The sequence below is a fragment of the Monodelphis domestica genome, chromosome 3 (assembly GCF_027887165.1).
Source record: "Monodelphis domestica isolate mMonDom1 chromosome 3, mMonDom1.pri, whole genome shotgun sequence".
NCBI classification, from domain to species: Eukaryota; Metazoa; Chordata; class Mammalia; order Didelphimorphia; family Didelphidae; genus Monodelphis; species Monodelphis domestica.
The window spans coordinates 433,990,162-434,011,058 of NC_077229.1; the positions used below are offsets into that span (position 1 = coordinate 433,990,162).

Sequence of the window (20,897 nt, forward strand, 5' to 3'; positions counted from 1 at the left end):
ATATACATACATATATATATAGTGTGTATATATATATGTGTGTGTGTGTATATATAAATAAATAAATATATATATATATATATATATATAGGCCATGCTGCTCAAAGAGGATGAAGTTCCACACCAATGAGACATCACTAAATAAATTAGTCAGTTAATAAACATTTATTAAGTACCCACTGTGTTCCCAGTACTGTGCTAAGCACTGGAGATAAAAGAAAGGCAAAATATAGTCCCTACCCTAGAGCTATTCACAATCTAATAAATAAATATATGTATTTGTGACTTAAGTTTTTTAAGATTAAAAAGTCTGAACATTTCAGTATATAAATTTCTCCACAGATTAACACCAAAAAAGCTAAGCTAATGTGCAAAACATCCAAAATAGCATAACTTAGAGAGTTAAAACTCAAAGAGAAGCTTACACAAAGCAAGTAGGGATAAAAACTTTTTTAATACCAACAACTAAAGCTACAAACAATGCTAGCAATCTTCCACTTTACCTGAATGAAGAGAGGATGAGTAGGCCATCTGTCAATAGTACTCCACTTCATCTTTGGTTTCTTCCCAACTTTATTATAGTATCGATAAATAGCATTTAAGCTACTGCCTAAAACATATAGGTAGGTGCTTAATAAATGCATTTTCATAATAAAAACAAATAAGGGGTTTGTAGGGCCAGTAATGTATAGTTCTATACCAAACTGATATAATTATAATCATTTAAATACTTTAAAATGCACCTAAATTAAACAACATGGAAATGAAGATAAATAAAAATGCTCAATTACAACAGACTTGTATCATCTACAGTAGACGTTCATACTTGTGGTCTCTCCCAGTGAAAAAGACCATTGTTAGGGTTTAGTTATTTTCCTGAAATCATCATTTTCTGAGAAAGCATTCTAGTGTTTCTGAAAGTCAATTTACTAAAAGAGAAGATAAGAAGAAGAAAAAAAAAGAAACACTGAACCCTGGAATAAGTCAAACAGTCCAATTCTTGTACAAGTACCCTACATGAAGTAGTTCATATATTTTATGCATTGGCATCAAGCTTGTGTTAGAATTCCTCCCCCTACCCTCAAATTGTAAGGCTGTAGTTTCAAATGATTCTTCCTTAGTCTAAGGCAGCGGTTCTCAACCATTCTAATGCCGTGACCCCGCAATACAGTTCCTCATATTGCAGTGACCCCAAACCAAAATATATTTTTGGTGGCTACTTCAAAACTGTAGTTTTGCTAGTTATGATTCGGAATGTAAATACCTGATATGCATTATGTATTCTCATTGCTACAAATTGAGAGGTTGAGAACCGCTGGTCTAAGTGGATAGGCAACAGGGCCAAGGGTTAAACACATGACTGAATGAATGACTTCAGAATCTCGCCCCCAACTCTGATGTGATCCTTGTGTTGTGACCTTAAGATGTCTCACATCACCAATTTATTGATTATTCTAAATAAAAGAACTACAAGAAAAGGAAAGGTATCCAATTTAAAATGCTAGACATGGCAGTGTCATATTTTAATTAAAATTTACTCAGGTCAGAAAGTAACCCACAAAAAGTAAGCTTAATACACAAAAGCGGGGTACAATTAAACAAAATTACCTAATTTAAACTAATGAATTCAGTGTAAGGAACACCTGAAATATCATCTGGCAGTTATTACAAGTACACCTCAAACCAAACATATAGGTGTGGGTTAGTAGCTCTTTTAGATCAGCACCATTTAGTGGACCAAAAGAACTATTTGAGAAGGTGAAGACAATGAGAGAGCTGCTTTTGATCAATACATTAGGAATTAAGAAATTGTGGTTCTGCCACAACGAGGAACATTTAAAAAGATAATATGAATGAACAATACTCAAATGGCCCAAGAGAATTAATGTACCTCTTGAGCACCACACATCTTAGAAGTACAGGCATGCTTCATGTGATAAATATACTATAAAAATATTAAATTTTTGCACATGCACTAAAAAACATCTAGCTATTTAAGGGAAATCTGTAAAAGGAATCATAATTTAAATAACCAGTCCCTAAATTTACTTGCTTTATAAGTCTGGATGATTTTTACATATTGAGTTTTCTTAGAGAAATGTATATTTTTATTGAGTGAATGAGCATGGTATAGATAACTCCCCTATGAGATTTGAGCTATTTACCAATGATGTTCCATTAGGGAAATTTTCCAAAGAAATTAAAAATTCAACCCAATTGTTTATCAAACATTTGTTTCTGAGGAATCAGGTATTTTTTTAATGGTTAGTGCTTTAGACAGATAGTTCAAATGCAATGGCAGCTAGAGTCTAAGACAGGGAAGAAATTTAGGTTTTCATATCTAGTAGTAGTTTAGCAGCAAAAACCAACCAGCTGATCACAAGACTATGAAGCAAGATGCAAGCTTTCACTGTCCATGTGGTTAATGGCTATGGAAGAGACAAAACTCATCAACAATTAGTGAGTTAGAGATTTCCAAATCAATCTCTGTCACCATAGTCACAAGCCTGGGCAACATGAAGCTACATTACTTTCCAAAATCAAGAACAATGCCAAATGTAGACATCTTTGCCTTGAAAAGTTATTTAAATGACTATGTTTTTTTGTCTCATCTACAAAGTAGAAAATGTAAGGAAATCAAAAAAGTGGGGTTTATTAACAACTGTTGAAAGTGGCTTTAGGTTCATTACTACTTCAGTATAGAGTTGCATTGGAATACTCTCAGTTACTACTTTCTGTTCACCACTTGTAATTCTCAACAGACCAAGCAATAACTCAAGTGAAAGATGAACCATGAGATTTCAAACAGACTGACCTAAACTCTTTAAAGGAGTCAAGTTGGATTTGCCATTCAAATCTTAAATTATTTATCCTTACCTTTAGAATTCTGGCTCACAGGGTACCTCATATTATTTTGATTGAGAAATATTTAATATGCCATATTAAAAGAGATGCCCTCACCTGTGGTAGAGCAGCTGTATTGTGGATACTGTGTGAAAGCAATAGCCCTATCAAGACCATCTTCCTCCATCTCTTCAATTGCTTCTTCTGTTAAAGGATGGACATACCGAAATCCAATGTAGTATTTGTGAGGAGCTATTAAGATGTACAAAGGGAGAGGAAAAAGAAAAAAAATCATTTTTGTAGATTTTTTCATATTACTCTATCCAGAATGCAATTATCATAATTTTAAAAGATTAATATGACTTTTGTGATGCTGAACTTTCTAAGGTATTAAAATATTCCCCAGTATTTATCTAGTTAATTGATTTGTACTTTCTGGGAATAAAATTAATTTTAAGAATAGCTGTTTAAATCTAAATTTTAATTGCTTGCCTGATATTAGCTGAGACAATTCAAGAGCTATCTCCTCCTAGAAACATAGATCAGTTTATATAAACACAAAAATAAGATGTCAAATTCCTTGGTCAATGTCCACTGATAATAAATGATTAGAATCATTGTTGCATTCAGAATTATGCCCAAAGGGCTTTAAAAGATTGCATGCCCTTTGATCCAGCAATACTACTACTACTGAGTTTCTAACCCAAAGAGATAACAAAAAAGGGTGGTACAAAAATATTCATAACTATGCTCTTTGTGGTGGCAAACAATTGGAAAGGGAGGGGGTATCCATCGATTGGGGAATGGCTGAACAAATTGTGGTATCTAAGATGAAATACTATTGTGCTATAAGGAATGATGACTGGAGGAATTCCATGTGAACTGGAAGAACCTCTAGAACTGATGCAGAGTGAAATGAGCAGAACCAAGAGAACATTATACACAGAAATGGAAACATTGTGGAACAAGCCAATGTAATGGATTTTTCTACTAGTAGCACTACAGTGATCCAGGACAATCCCGAGGGACTTATGAGAAAGAATTCTATCCAGATTGAGAGAAAGAACCATGGGAGTAGAAACAGAGAAGAAAAATATATGACTTATAACTTATCAATTGTTTATATGGATGTATGATTTGGGGTTTTGGTTTTAAAAGATTGTTCTATTGCAAAAAAAAATGGCAAAATAAATCCAATATGGAAATAGGTATAAAATGATAACATTTGTATAATCCAATGGAATTGCTGGTGGGCTCTGGGAAGGTAGAGGGTATAGGGGAAGGAAAGAAAAAATGAATCATATAAACATGGAAAAATGTTTAAATAAACAATTAAAATGTAAAAAATTGTTTAAATTTTAAAAAAAGAATCATTGTTACAATGTAAAAAGCAAAGAAATATATTCCCACTGTGGTAAGGTGATATGTCCCAGTACCAATGGCTTGATATCAATGACTGTGATGTCTGAAGTCAATATTCTTGGCACTTTATTATCTCTTTTTATTCTCTCTCCAACATCCCTTTTTTACTACCCATTTTTGCCCCCTTCTTCCTCATTCTTTTCTACTAGAATACAAATAAAACTTTCTTAGTGCTCCTGTTAAACTTATATGTGCCAATTTCAAGGAATACATTATTAAAAAGATTTCTTTTCAAGTGGTTAACCAAAAAAAAAAATTTCAAAAACGAAGCAAGAAGTAATTGGATTACAACAGTGAGCATTAAAGTGAGACCTTGGGAAACAATAATCTTGTCTTGCTTAATCAAAAATCTTCTAAAACCCTGGGTACATGCAGAATTTTCAAGAGTCATCCATTGCACTGAAGGAATGGATCATGTCCAATATCACTCTAGTGATGAGCTGGAAAAAGAGTATAAATAAAATAAATCATTTTAAGGGGCTCTGGTCAGTTGTATGTATCTAACAGAAAGCTGGGTATAGCAGAGAGTGCCCGGGTTCAAGTCTAGGGCCTCAGTTAATAAATGACTAACAGTAATGACCAGACCTAAGTAACTTACTTTCTATGAACCCAAGCTTTCTTACCTATAAAATGATTATATTTGTACAACCAACTTCATAAGGTAGTTGTATGGATGAAATGAGAGAATGCAATGTGTCTTATCACCAAGAAATTCTTTGGTTAATATAAGCTGCAATAATTTTTTTTCAGTCAGAAGCCACAGTGAGCTACTATTCAGTTATGCCAGGAGAAAGTGCACTGTAAGATGAAATACAAATGAATGATTGTTCTGATACCACATAGTTAATGAGGAAAGTGCTAACTGTCCTTTAAAAATAACATTAAGTCCCTATTTTTCTGTTACTCTAGATAATTTGAAATGTTATAGCCCAGATTTATGGGGGATTTGCTTTTTAATCTGTTTTGAGACAATACAATGATCAGTTTGACATTGTAAAGTCTAAGAATGTTGCAGATCATTAACCATTTGCTAACATTTTCTTTTCACCTGCCTGGCATCTGAAAATTGTCAACCAAATATCTGAGATCAGGGAGTTCCCCAAATGATGCAGGCTAAATGAGGTGTGGAAGCTGCACTGAAAGATAAAGACAGGGTGGGTAACCACATATTGAAGTTAGAGAGGGCCAAATTCCCTGGAAAGAATAGATAATGCTTCCTGAGCCATCAATTTAAAGATAGCTCATGAAAACCCATTTTTGAAAAAGTGACTCCAAAATCTCCTAGATTGGGTTACTCTAAGAAAATCATAGTGAGTGTTAATCAAATATATTTACAGATCCTGAACAACATGGCTTAATATTTCTAAGGGAAGTGGGAAGTGGGAAGAAAATGTTAGAAAATTCACAAATGTTAATGAATATGTAACTACAAAATATAATATCAATTAAGTGCCAAGAAAAAATCCAACCTTCAAACTATTGTGAATATAATTATGACTAGGAAATAAAAGCAAATAAAGAAACTGGATTTTTTACATAATAAAACTATATATCACACACATAAATATAATTGTTACATATTATATATACATATATATGTGTATATGTCTCATCTATTAGAATATGAGATCCTTAAGTGCAGAGACTGTCTCTGCTTTCCATTTGTACCCCCAGCACTTAACACATAATAAATGCTTTTTCATTCATTTGTCTGTTGACCTACTAATGATATGCATACATTTTATTCTAAAGATTTAGGTTAAGTCTAAAGATACCTATGGTAGTTATCAGCTATTAACTATTAATAGTAGGAATATATATATACTTTAAAAATTGGTACTAGTTAGTATTCTTCATATTGGATACATCTCTCACCATAAAGAGCTGACTTTCTGTTTATAGTCTGTTCTTTATATAGTAACTCATAAAACTTCATACAAACCACTAAAACTTGTCCCAAATTAAACTGAAACACTAAACTCCAAAATTTCCTGGGAGCTTAGAAAGTATTACTTTAAAAAATATCATCTTCATAATTTAGTAGAATGTTTTTAAAAGGAAAAAGAAATTAGCTTTGGAATATTTCCATAAAGCACTAATTTTTTTTACCTTGTAATCTTGCTATACAGGAGAACTCAAATATAATCATATATGTAAAATGAATTTTTTTGTATGTATGTATATATGTAAAATGCCTACATTCCTGCATCCCTGTGCCCCTATGTCCCAGTAGGCTACGTGATTCTAAACTTGAACTGGACATGACTGAATTTGAACTGGATGTAAAAGAGAGGATAAAAGGGGCAAATGGGGAAGTATTTGCTCTGTCTCTGGTGTCCTGCCAAGAAAGCTGCTGCTGGAGGTCATGCTGAACTCGTCACATGGAAGCTAGATTAGGCTACTTTACTCTATCTTTCTACCTATTTCTCATCTTTTACCTATCTAAATAATTTAATAAACTTTATTAAACTCTAAGAAACAGTCCTAATTTTACTATTATACATGGAAGCAGTAACACCTTTCCATTAAGCACTTTAGAATGATAGAATTTGAGAGTTGGAAAGATATATTCAATGGCCATCTAATCCAACCCAGACATGGAAGCAATCCTTGTAATCACATACCCAATAAGATGTCATTCAGCCTTTGCTTAAAGGCTTCTTAGGATAGAGAAAACCACATCCTCTTTCAGAAGGCCATTCCAGTTTTGGACAGCTCTAATTGCTAGGAAGTTTTCCTGAAATTGAGGCTAAATGTGCCTCTTTGCAACTTGTACCCACTGCTTACTCTGGAATCAAAGAGAACAAGTCTAATCACTCCTTCACATGACAGTCCTTCAAAGAGTGACTTGAAGCAGTCCTTCAGGACAACTATCAGGTCTCCCCTGACTTTTTCTTCTCTGCCCTAGAGTAAACATTCCTACTTTCTTCAGCCAATCATCAAATGTCAGCCTTCTGTCATTTCTAATCTAATTCATCTTCTCCTAACCACTATTAGCTCCTCTGTTTGCCTGTTTCCTCATCTATAAAATGGGGATAATAATAGCACCCAGGGTTGTAAGGATCAAATGAGATCATAATTATAAAGTGTTTATTAACACAACCCATCTGCTGATTTTTCAGGACTCAAGCATATTTATCTATGTCAGGTAACTTAAATTCATCAAACAAGAATAACTAGTTGCCCTCTTACTATCTCTCTTCTTACATTATAGGTTAACTCTCTATTATGTAGTCTATCATTTCTAGTGTATTCTTTTGCAAAGAAAACAAAAATAAAAAACTAAGAAGCTCTTTCTTTTCTCTATTGTCAGTTTATCATCACCCAAACAACCCAAGTAAAGGTCCCATCTCTTTTTTGATCTCTATTTCTTCCAATATAGCTAAAAGCAAAATAAAAACAAAAAGAAGCAAACAAACAAAACTCTTTAGTCCTTTTTGTGGTCTTCAGTTTCCCTCACCAGAAAGCAGCCCATCTGGAGAACTTATCATATTTCCCTTCAAATCCTCCTGATATTAATTTTTCAATTAATGAGGGAACCATTTCCCTCCCAATCACCCAACAATAACCTTGACTCCTCACTCTCACTGACACCACATAGCTAATCTGCTGTCAAATCCTGTCATTTCTTCCTTCTTTGCAAAAGTTTTTCAGGTACATCCCCTTCTCTCTTCTGACACAGTTGCTGCCCCTCTCTCCCCTCTCTAGTCTGTCCTGCACTCCACTGTCAAAGTGGTCTTTTAAAGTGCAAGAATGGCTATGTCATTCCCCTACTCAACAAACTACAGTAATGCCTTAATACCTCCAAGATCAAATATAAAATCCTCAGTTGGCTTTTGAAATCCTTCATAACTTGGTCCCTTCCTGTCTTTCCAGTTTTCTTACACTTTACTCCCTCCACATGATCCAGTGAAAAAAACATCTTGGTTGTTCCTTGATGCTCTATTATCCTACTCCATTCCTTTTTACTAGTTATCCCCACTCCATAACTGGGATGCTTTTTCTTTCTCATGTCCACCTCTGGCTTTCTTCAACCTCAGCTCAAATCCTACTTTCTGGAAGAAGCATTTCCCAGACCTTTTCAATGCTAGTGCCTTCCTTCTGAGATTATGTCCATTTACCCTCTATAAATCTTGCATATACATAGTTGTTTGCAAGTTGTCTCCCCTATTCAAACTGCTACTTTTTAGCATAGTGCCTGACACTTAAACACTTCTTGTCAAACCATTTTTATAGGACCACACCATGTTTTTATATTCATCTTCTTTCATTTGGTCTTGCTTCAATCTTCTATACATTTTTTTTTAGTCTAAAGTGGTTGGTGAATTACCTGTGAACACCAGTCTCTTTAGATAAATTCCATCTTTATTCCTCAAGGGAATTATTTCCCCTTATGTATTCATAATTTCATTCTTGAATATCTCCCATCTCTACTGGGCGTTGACTCTATGATTCCTCTGAAGCATTCTACTCCATATGATCTTAACTATTTTTTTCTACTAAGTCTCTGAAACCTCCTTTGCCAAAATCTAGGGTATGTCAAATAATGCCCAGATTTCCTCTTTCTCTATCACAAATTCTAAAAAGGAGTGGTCACTTTCACCAAGGTTCCCATCATTTTCACACTAATAATCAGTCCTATACTGTTAGTGAGAATCAGATCCAGAACAGAACTTCCCCATGTTTATTCATCTACATTTTAAAGAATGATATAATCATTAAATAAATGTTCCTTACTTCTGGCAGAGAGAGACAGCTCTAGCAGTTGTATGGATAACTGAAATCTCCCCTCACTATTTCATCATGTCTCTGTGTCATATTTGTAAACTGCTTCTCAAGTTCCTTAATGACTTTTTTCTAAGTGGTATATAGCTTACTCCAAAGTCAGAACTACTTTGATTTCTTCCTCTTTTGGTCTTTATCTAAATACTCTCCAACACATTTCCCCATTCTGGTTCTTCATAGGAATAGACCATCTTAATATACAATGCCTCCCCATCTGCCTTTTACCTACACTGTTTCTTTTGGATAAAGTACAACTTTATTCAGAGCAAAATCCCAATCATGGACTATTCACCCCATCAAGTCTGATAAGTGACATGTAAGGGGTCAATTTGCCTCATTAGATCCCTAGTCCCTTAAAAAAAAAAAACAACCCTTACCTTCTTAGAAATGATATTAAACTAAGTATCAGTTCCAAGGCAGATGAGCAGTAAGTGGCTCGGCAACTGGGGTTACAAGACTCCCAGGGTCACACAGCTAGGAAGTGTCTGAGGCCACATTTGAACCCAGGACCTCCCATCTGTAGGCTTGGCTCTCAATCTACTGAGCCAACTAGCTACCCTACCTCTAGATCCCCTTGACTATTACCTAAACTTTAGGCATAAATTTATAATAGAGGTACTAGAGGCCATGGATTTTATTATTATCTCCTTTCTAGTATTTTATTTCCTACTAATTTCTAGATGTCTTAGCTACTATTTGCTCTTTATTCTTTCTGGCTACTCTGTATAGCATCTAACTTGGGGAATATACAGAAGTAGTCTTCTTCATCATTTTTAGTTTAAAGGTCTTTTGATTAGATTTGCAAGTTACCTGGAAAATACATTTGTACCAAATTTTGTTAGGTGTCCTCCAACTTTAGTGAGAAGTCTATCAACCCTATATTTAAGTCACTATCCAAATGAAATCTTCAGTAACCTTTTTAGATAGCTATCACTTCCCAAATTAATTTCCTCTTCTGCATCTCTTCCTTTCTTTGGGCAACAGTGAGGAAAGCACAACTTGTGCTTCTTTAGTCTTCAAGCTATCACTTAAGGCTTCATAATCATTGACAATATTTTTTAAGCTCCCTCTAGAAGTTTTGCTCAGAATGAAGTGATACAACTTAAGAGCCTATTTTACTCACCTTAAACAATGCTAAGATGATCCTATCACTATTATTATCACACCTAGCATATACATTGTATAATTCAATGCAATTCAACAAATATTCATTAAACACCAATTATGTATGAGATACATAGGCAGCACAATAGTGAAGACAGATGGCCAGCCATGGAGATCTGGGCAGGTCCTGCCCTGCAGGTACAGAACAGCCTTAGGACCATGACCAAGACACTGAAATGCTCAGTATCCCAGGAAAATCTCCAAGATTATATAAGTAATACTGGTGGACATAGTTATTTACCAGGATTTCTCTACACTGTTGAAATTTTCCAAATTCCCATTCCCCAAATGTACAAGGAATATACTACCTTTCTCCTAGGATTTTAAAGCAGTTTCCATTCATTAGGCATTATAGGCTTATGTGATCATCATCATCATCATCATCAATACATTGCATTTATAGAGCCCTGTATGGTTATAAACTCTTTTCTTATTTATAATCTTATTTATTCTTCCAAAAAACCTCAGGAGGTAAGTGATAAAAATCTCATTATCTTCATTTCACAGATGAGGAAACAAGATTGAAGCTCAGAAGATGTTAAGTGAATTACCCAAGATCACATACCTAGTAGGGGCAAAACTTAACTCAAACTCTGACGTTTTGACTCTCCGGTTCAATGTTTTTCCTACTCCACCAGACCCAAAAAGCTTCACTTCTGGTCTAGATAAAACTGTACTAAGTTTTCCTAATTCCATTAACAACTTGTTTTGTGACTAGCAATTCACTTCACGGCTTTGTGATTCATCAGTATAAAAACAACCTCTTACCTCCATCTACATCAAAAAGCTAAATTGGACCAAAAATAAGGATTTAGAGATAATAAGTGATATTTTATAGTATTTTCCAAACATCTTTACAGTAATTATTGTGATGCTAGCATGATCCTCAACCAGGGTATAATTTTCCCCAAAAGAGCCAATAATACTGACATAATCCTCTAATCTGCAAGGCTGTAATTTTTTCTGTACATTAATGCACATAAGTTAAAATGATTAGCCATCCCAGATTAGGTGACTATAATGCAGGGCATTTTCTGGGACACTAATAAAGAACAGAAAATTAAAATCTAAGATTGTCCTGTCTAATCTGGGATGTCTAATCATTTTGCCCTCAGGGTAAGGGAGAAGGCCTTTCTCTCTCTCATCTATATTCTAGCCTGACCTCTTTGCTCATACCTGACAACTTTGTTTGAGCCTATTATGGTGATGGGTGCTATAGTAACGCATAAACAGATAAAAATGGCATTTTATGCTTCTACTTTCCTCTAAAGACAGTTTAGTAATTACAGATCTAATTTGTGTTAAACCTTTTATCAGTGATAAACTGTTAATGACTGCAGAGTTCCTTCCCAATCTACTAGGTGTGAGTGGAGGTCAGCCAAACCTCCCTCACCCAACATTTAAGAAGATGCATTGTGGCATGTGAAACAGAACTGTGTAAGAAATGCCCTTGAGCTACAGCTGAAGCCAAGAAACACACCTAATATCCAGAAAAACAATTTTCCAAGTTAGCTGATATGCCAGGGTCCACTCCTCTGGACACAATGGGAAAAAAAACAGTTTCTCAAAGTGTCATGGCTGATGAAGCTGACCAATGCCTTCTCAGGTTGATGCAAGAAGAATTGACCTTTTTCCTCAACCCAATCTTGCATGGCAAGAATCTCTCATTATGAAATTATTTTTGCCCTCCCTTACTAAAATGCATTTATCTTTGACCTGTGTCTGATGCATTTACTTCCTATTCATGACTTGATGAAATGTCTATTGTCCTCTATATATACATCTGTGCCAATATTAAAGGGCCCAGGTAAGCAATTACAGGGCACATACGAGATATGCATTCTCCATACAGAGTTTTCATGTACAATTACAACTTAATTAATGCTTTAATTCACCTAATCACCTAATTCTAGAAGTACTAGTTCACTAGCAACGGTCATGGTTTAAATGTTACCAAAGTTATCACCTCACACCTAGCAGATTGGCTAACATGACGGCTATGGAAAGTAATGAATGCCGGAGGGGATGTGGCAAAGTAGGGACATTAATTCACTGCTGATGGAGTTGTGAACTGATCCAACCATTCTGGAGGGCAATTTGGAACTATGCCCAAAGGGTGATAAAATACTGTTTGCCCTTTGATCCAGCCATAGCACTGCTGGGTCTGTACCCCAAAGAGATAATGGACAAAAAGTCTTGTACAAAAATATTCATAGCTGTGCTCTTTGTGGTAGCAAAAAACTGGAAAATGAGGGGATGCCCATCAATTGGGGAATGGCTGAGCAAATTGTGGTATATGTTGGTGATGGAATACTATTGTGCTCAAAGGAATAATAAAGTGGAGGAGTTCCATGGAGACTGGAACAACCTCCAGGAAGTGATGCAGAGCGAGAGGAGCAGAACCAGGAGAACATTGTACACAGAGACTGATACATTGTGGTACAATCAAAAGTAATGGACTTCTCCATTAGTGGCAATGCAGTGATCCTGAACAACTTGGAGGGATCTACAAGAAAGAACACTATCCACATTCAGAGGAAAACTGTGGGAGTAGAAACACAGAAGAAACACAGAAATGCTTGATTACATGGGTCGAGGGGATATGGTTGGGAATACAGACCCTAAATGAACATCCTAGTGCAAATATCAACAACATGGAGATAGGTTTTGATCAAGGATACATGTAAAACCCAGTGGAACTGTGCATCGGCTATGGGAAGGGTGGGGGAAGGGGAGGGAAAGAATATGATTCTTGTAACCAATAATGTTCTAAATTGACTAATTAAATAAAATCTTCAAAAACAAACAAATAAATAAATAAATGAAAATGTTACTAAAGTAACTTGGCTCTAAACATGAATTTTTAGTAGTGTACTTGGAAGGAAAAGGTAGTGGGTTAAATAAGAAAGCAACTGTTAACACAGATCCTATTTATTTTTTACAAAGGAAATTTATTGCCTTTACAAAGAATCCACTATTTATAGAAGCTGGAATTTTTCCCTATGAGACAGCTTATTTTGATATAGCCTCTGAATTCCTTCTAAAAACAAAAATCCAGGCACTTAAAAAAATAATAATGTAGGAATTCAAAGAGAAAAAGATATATTAAAGGATATGCATTAACTTCAGAGAACAGGGTTCAGGCCTTCAATCCTCTCTCCAGAGCCAAGACACATTATAAGATCTGTATTTACATGTGTGGTAATTACCCTACCCCTACACCTCCACACACACACATACACACACTCAATTTGTTATTCAATTTTTAAGCTTCCTGATATAAATATTTTAAATATATTTCATTAAAATGGTACCTGTATGTGGAGAAATCTCATCCAGAAGCTTTACCATGCCTTCTCCTTGCTTGGCAGTCCACATTTTGATTGGTGAACCACCTCCAATCTTACGGTACTGCTCCTGAATTTTGGGTGTGCGACGCTTGGCGATGAATGGGGCCAGTTTGCTAAATCATTCAACATTCAGGTAAGTTGACTTTACTCCATCTTAGCAGGCTGAGAAACATTTGTCACCCAAGAAAGAAAGCAAACAAACCAAAAAAAAAAAAAGAGACTGACCAGATATAGTTGAAAAATCCAATTAGCCAGATCACTTCAAAAAGTTAGCTTTTTTTTTAGCCCAGAGAAGTAAAGCAGAGCCAGATATTTCTTTTTCCTTTTTCTTTAACACTTACTTTCTGTCTCAGAATCAATATTGTGTACTGATTGATTCCAAAGCAGAAGAGTGGTAAAAGGGTTAAGACACTTGCCCAAGGTCATATAGCTAGGAAGTGTCTGAGTCAAATTTGAACCCAGAACCACACATACCCCCATCTTTAGCTCTGGATCGCAATCCACTGAGCCACCTAGGTACCCCTTAGAGCCAGATATTTCTGACAATCATCTGCTCCATCCAGGCTGTACTGGCCATTCTGTCAACATACCCTGAAATCATACCTGACTATCGATACTGATTAACTGATCAGTTTGGGGGATTGATTCTTTTGATCCTTGAGAATACCAAAAACTAAAAAATGGAAAATATGCCCTTTGTACAAACTTTTAAAAACCTACATATTCACAATATAAATGAGCAGCAACCACAGCTTTACTAAATGTTTAGCAAGGAACTATTACACAAAGGTATACCCCACTTAACAATGGCCCAACCAACATTATTTCACAACCTTGTTCATAAACTAACAAAACCCCTTACCGGAGCATCCATTTGTAATATTGCTCCTGTTAAACAGTGGCTCCCTGTAATGTTTTGCAGAATATGCTTTCACAGAATTAAGTAGAACAGATATGCCAGTGTAAGCACAGTACCTTACACATAGTAGACACTTAATGTTTCTTAAACTGATATGAAGTGAATTACTGATATTTACATGGCAATTTGGTTTTAGGTTTCTGGAACTATTTATTATAAACAAGTCACATCCTCTCTGAGGAGGAAAGCATCAGACAAGAAGTAAAATGGATAATTCATTCTTTTTATATGGAACTCTTCCCATGTCATTTTCTTCCAGCTTATATAATAAAACATCCCTACCAATATTTCCATCTCTTTCCAAAAGAAATTCCAAAAGAAAAAAACTAATAAATAATCATGATAAAAGAAACATTTTCATTAGCAAACATTGATTTGTTTAAAGGTTAAAAGGAAATTATTCAATGTTTCAAAAACACAGAGATAACAACTACAGAGAGATAAATATCTTACTTTTGTACAGGAAGTGACATTAGGTCTTTGTCCAGGAAAAGCCTCAGTAGGAAGTCATGAACATCTCCCAATGTCTCTGGGCCTCCCATGTTTAGCATTAATATTCCAGTTTTAGGCTTCCTAATATAGATAACATAAAAGTTGTTAGAAAATTTTTCTTATTTTTCTTTAGAGCCTAAATATATTTTAGCTATCACTATTATACTAAACTTCTCTTTAATGTGACATGTGAAAGAGTTAAAATATAAGGATTCATTTACCATATCCATTCATGTTAATTAATACATACCTAATTCCCATCACTTCCTGTCACTAATTTTCCCAACTCCACACTTTCTCTATCATGAATTTCACTGATGGTGAGGTCCTGGTCTTCAGCCAGGTTGAATATAAAAAAGTTATAGATATATAGAGTGAATACGATAACAAACCAAATTCTCATAACTTTCAGTCTTGAAACTGAAATGAATTCAAGTTCTTTGTAAGGCTGAAAGTCAAGTCAAAAAAGATAAAATTAAATAGAAGCTAAAAGTTCCATGTAAAAATGAATTCATCTTGGAGATCTACTTAGCAATCTTTGCCTTTACTACAATTCGAGATTTCAATCTCATAACTAAATGAAACCTCAAAATTTAGCTAATTTTTTTCCAAGTCATCCTTATTGCAAAGGCCTCTAGCTATATAAAATTTCATCAAGCGAAATGTTTGCCAAATACCCTTCATGTAGATCACAGAGTAATTAAATCCAGTTCCAAGCTCTACCAGATTTAAACACACCTTTCTTATTATTTTCCTTGCTCTTTTCTGCATGTTTTCTTTAGTCAATTAAATATTTTTTTGGTTCCAATTTTATTTTGTGAATTTAAATACCAAGAAAAATGGCAGAATATTAAAAAAAACAACTATTTAAAACTCTGAGTCTTTATCACATACCACCTGTTTTTTTAAGTATAAAATAATTCTACAGATTACTTCCAAAACTATCCTGCTTGTTTGTGTTTCCTTCTGAAATGAACTTCCTTTTGTTCTGTTCTGTGCATTTAAAAAAAAAGTGGTTCAATGGCCCCCTTTTAGGGGGAGGCATCAGTATTGCCACCCCTGCCTTTCTAACCTAGCACCCAATTAGAAAACTGAAATTGGGGGGGAGGGGAAAGTCTTGTGTCACTTAGGTATAATCAAGCAAAAGGAATCTGCACAATGTTTTTGCACCTAACATAATCAATCATTTTTAACATGTTTCAACATCTCTTCTGAAGACATGGTCAGTTACTGCATTGGTCAGAGTTCTTAAGTCCTTCAAAGGTATTTTACTTTACAATGTTGTTGTCCTTAAAAACATTTTTCTCCTGGTTATACCAATTTCACTCTGAATCAGTGCCTATTACCTAATATTTCATATAAAGTTTAAACACTGATTTTTCTTGTTTCTACTCTGTCTATTCCTTTTTAATCTTCTTTGCTAAATCATCATTCTGCTATTATCCACTAATCTCAAGTTTGTCTGGATTCTTCTCTTTCTCTCCACATCTGTTCTGTTGGTCATCAGTTTGCATTGGTTCAATTAATATTTCTATACAGACAATCTGTATATCCAGCCCTAATCTCTCTCCTGAGCTCTGAGATTTAAATCATGACATGTCTGTTGGGCATCTCTATCTCCCACCAGAACCTCAAACTTAACATGTCCAAAATGGGTATTGTGTTTTTCTCAAAATCTACCAATCCTCTAACGTTCTTCGGTTCTGTTAAGGAAATTTTTTCTAGTTACTCTGATTCTCAACCTTAGATTTATGCCTGAATCTTCCCTCTTCCTTACTCTAAATATACAATCACTTGGTAAATATTAGTAATGCCACAACTGAGAATTCTTTTGGATCTCTCTCTGTCCCCTTCTTTCTACTCTCCCAGTTTATATCCTAATTCAAGACTTCACGATATCTCAATGTGATTATTGCAACAACTTCCTAATTTTCATCTTCCTGCTTATAGTCTCTCCCTCTCTGCAATCCATTATCCACACAATTATCAAATTGTCATTCTTAAGATATATCTGACCATGTCACTCATCTACTCAAAAATTAGGAAGTTCCTCTTTCATCTAGAAAAAAAGGACCAGGGGACAGTTAGGTGGCCCAGTGGACTGAGAGCCAGACCTAGAAATGGGAGGTCCTAGGTTCAAATCTGGCTTCAGATACTTCCTAGCTGTGTGACCTGAACAAATCACTTAACTCCCGTTGCCTAGCCCTTATCGCTCTTCTGCCTTGGAATATATCAGTATTGATTTTAATGTGGAAGGTAAAAGTTAAAAAAAAAAACAGAAAAAAGGACCAACTCCTCAGTCTAGCACCTAAAGCCGTTGACAAACTGACTCGAATTTATCTTTCTAGTCTTATTTCATATTATTGCACTTTACTTCATGGATTCTCCATTAGTCAAACTGGACTACCTATTGTTTTCCAGATCACTACTTCATTTCCCATTGTATATGACTAGGTTTTTTTAACTAAATTAATTTTTTTCAATAAACAAAAAAATCAATTTTCAATCTTCCTCATCTATCCTCTATTGAAAAATAAAATAAAACCAAAACTTTTGTAATAAATATTAATAAGTAAGTAAAACAAATTCCCATATTGGTCATGTAAAAAAAATCCCACTCAACATTCTGATTGCATCACTTCTGTTGGAAGGGAAGTAGCAAAGCTTTATCACTGGTCTCTGGTTTCATGGCTAGTCACTGTGTTGATTATAGTTCTTTCAAAGTTTGTTTCTTTTTACAGTTATCATATGAATTATTCTCCTGGTTCTATTCACTTCACTTTATTTCATAAATAGTATCCCAAGTTTCACTGAAACCATCCCTTTCATCATTTCTTATTGCACGACCCAATTCTATTACAATCATAATTTCATAATTTGTTCAGCCATTCCCCAATTGATGAGTTTCAAGTGCTTTGCTACCACTAAAAGAACTGCTATAAATGTTTTGGTTAGTACATGTGAGTTCTTTTTCTCTTTCACTGTGGTCTCTAGGGTAAAAAGGACTAGTAATGGTATTGCTGGGTCAAAAGGTATGCATAGGCTAGTGATTTAGGGGTCCCAGCTCCAAACTGCACAGCTCTTATTAGATGCTTCTATGGGCCAGTTTTCTCACAGTTTTTCCAGTATTTGTCATTTCCCTTTTTATGAACATTGCTAATGTGAGGGACTTCAGAGTTACTTTAATTTTTATTTCTGTAATTAATATTTATTTAAAGCATTTTTTCTCCCCAAATGGCTAATGACAGCTTGCATATCTTCCTTTGAAAACTGACCGGTCACATTGTTTGTCCACTTATCAACTGAGGAATGGCTATTATTGTTAAAAATTTGAATCTGTCCCTTATATCTTTTGAAATAAAATCTTAATCCTCAGTAAATTTGCATAGACTGCCCCTTTGCCTAGAATCAATCAATCAACAAGCATTTATTAAGCATCAATTATGTTCCAAATGTAGTAGGCCTCTCTCTCTGCCTCTCTGTCTGTCTGTCTGTCTGTCTGTCTCTCATTACATGGCAAAGACATCAGCTTCTGAGGGGATTAGGAAAGACCTCCTGCTGAAGCTGGCACTTGAGCTAAATTTTGACATAAACTAGAAATTCTAAAAATTGGAGTTGAGGAGGGAATACATCGTAGGCAGGGAGGATAGACACTGTAATGCAGAGACAACAAGATGAAGTGTCACTCAAGTATGGGAGAAAGCTAGAAGGACAGTTTGGCTGAACCAAATACTTTGTGAAGGATATCAATCCATAATAACCTTCAGAAGGCAGCTTGGAGCTAGGTTATTAATAGTTTTAAATACCTAAGGAATTTGCAACTAAGCCTAGAACTACCAGAGATAACCAAGTAGAGAGGCAACACAGTGAGACCCGTGTTTTAGGAATTTCATTTTGGCCACTGTGATCGTTGAGGCAAGGTGAGCAATTAGGAGATCATTATAATAGTCTGTGCAAGAGGTGATGAGGGAGTGAACGAAGACAATGGCTGAGAAGGTAGATGATGAGAATAAAAGAGAGCTGCGAGAGGTGTTGTAAGGAGGAAAAATCAACAAGATTTAACAACTGGCTGGATGTATGGGAACCTCAGAAAATGGAAGGCTAGAGGTGCCCTTGAAAGACAGAGGGAAGTTCAGAAAAGGTGTGTGCTTGGGTGGAAGAAGCTAATGAATTCTGATTCAGACATGCTGAGTCTGAGATGCCAGAGATACAGTCGGAAACTTCCAACAGGAATGGTAAGCCTAACAATGCACTTCTTCATCTCGTTAAAGCACAGCTAGTGTTGTTCCCTACCCAAAGCCCTTCCTGATCCCACAGCTGTCAGTGTTGTCTACCTCTCAAAAGTACTTTATGTTTACTGTCTGGATATGTATTGCTTCTCCATAGGTGAAGGTAAGCTCTTGAGGGCAAAGATTGTTGAGTTTTGATTTCTGTGTTGCCAATGTGTAGCAGAGTGCCCTGCACATGGTTTGTACTTAATAAATTTTCGGCCTTGATTTTTAAAAAGTCATTTTTTATAGACATATTTTTTTTTAAAACCCTTACCTTCCATCTTAGAATTAATACTGCATATTGGTTCCAAGGCAGAAGAGTGGTAAGGGCTAGGCAATGGGGGTCAAGTGGCTTGCCCAGGGTCACACAGCTGGGAAGTGTCTGAGGCCAAATTTGAACCTAGGACCTCCCATCTCTAGGCCTGGCATCCACTAAGCCTTCCAGCTGCCCCCCCCCTTTCCCCTTTTAAAAACCCTTACCTGCTGTCTTAGTATCGATTCTAAAGCAGAAGAGCAGTAAGGTCTGGGCAAATGGGAATAAGTGATGTGGCCAGGGTCACAGAACTAGGAAGTTTCTGAGGCCATATTTGAACCCAGAACCTTCCAGCTCCAGACCCAGCTCTCTATCTAAAGTGCTACCTAACTCCCTCTTATAAACATCTTCTAGGGAGGCTTTCTTAAGCCCTCTTAATTAATTCTAGGGCCTCATTTAATTATTTCTTGTTGATCTGGTATGTAGTTTGTTTGTACACAACTGTTTGTTTGCTCTCTCTCCAATCAGATTGTGAGCATCCTGAGGGCAAAGACTGTCTTTTACCTCTTTTTGTATCTCTAGTGGCTTAGCACAAGGTGCTTAATAAATGTTTACTGACAGACTGATTTTTTTTTCATTGAATAAAGGTCTGACTAGGAAAATCAATGCCTCTGCCTTCCATCCCCTGCCAGACCAAAAAAAAAATCGAATTATTCCTAAAGTCACACAGAAGAATATGTGCTTTGCCAGAATATTAATTAAAAGGAGGAGAAATTACAGGGCAAGAAGTATTTCACATTAAAAGTATCAAAATGCTGCTTCACCCTCACTACTCAAGTGCTAATTGGGGATCTATCCCCTAGATTTCAGTGAGTTACTTTTGACAATTCAAGAACTAAATCCACTTGGGCTGCAAGCCAGATCTTTCACCAAGTTCTCCCTTTTCTCTCTGCCCAGTTAATGGTGTTAGTGCAAAACACTTTATTTTAGAAAGGTCATTTAAATTATAACTTTAAAATAAAGTCCTTGTCAATGCTTTATTAAAAAGTAGGTTATAAGGGCATGGTTTAGTAGATAGAACTGGGTCCAAAGACAGGAAGTCTTGGCTTCAAATGTGACCCCAGGCACTTCCTAACTGTGTGACCCTGGGCAAGATACTTAAGTTGCCTAGTCCTTATTGCTCTTCTGCCTTGGAACCAATACACAGTACTGAATATTATAAAAGATAAGGGTTTTTTCAAAAGTAGATTATAATGCTCTCTCTTGAGCAGGTCCCAGTAGGTAAATGACCAAGCCAGAGTCTCAAGACTCTGTCTTAATTTTAAAAACAAAACCCAACTCACAGGAAACAGAAAGCAAAGGATCAAAGATCTAGAGCTGGAAGGAACCTCAGAGGC

At 35.6% G+C, this 20,897-nt stretch overlaps 1 protein-coding gene across 2 annotated transcripts in view; it reads right to left on the reverse strand.

Moving 5' to 3' along the window:
* FECH (ferrochelatase) overlaps positions 1 to 20,897 on the reverse strand; it is a 56,579-nt gene that overhangs the window by 22,761 nt on the left and 12,921 nt on the right. For both annotated transcript variants that reach the window (XR_008917846.1, XM_007487537.3), the window contains exons 3-6: positions 14,938 to 15,057; positions 13,530 to 13,678; positions 2,962 to 3,096; positions 504 to 610 (exon numbers count right to left, since the gene is read on the reverse strand). Coding sequence is in view for 1 of the 2 variants with exons in the window: in XM_007487537.3 (XP_007487599.1) it covers positions 504 to 610; positions 2,962 to 3,096; positions 13,530 to 13,678; positions 14,938 to 15,057 (511 nt within the window). In the remaining variant the exon portion in view is untranslated. The remainder of the gene's footprint in view (positions 1 to 503; positions 611 to 2,961; positions 3,097 to 13,529; positions 13,679 to 14,937; positions 15,058 to 20,897) is intronic.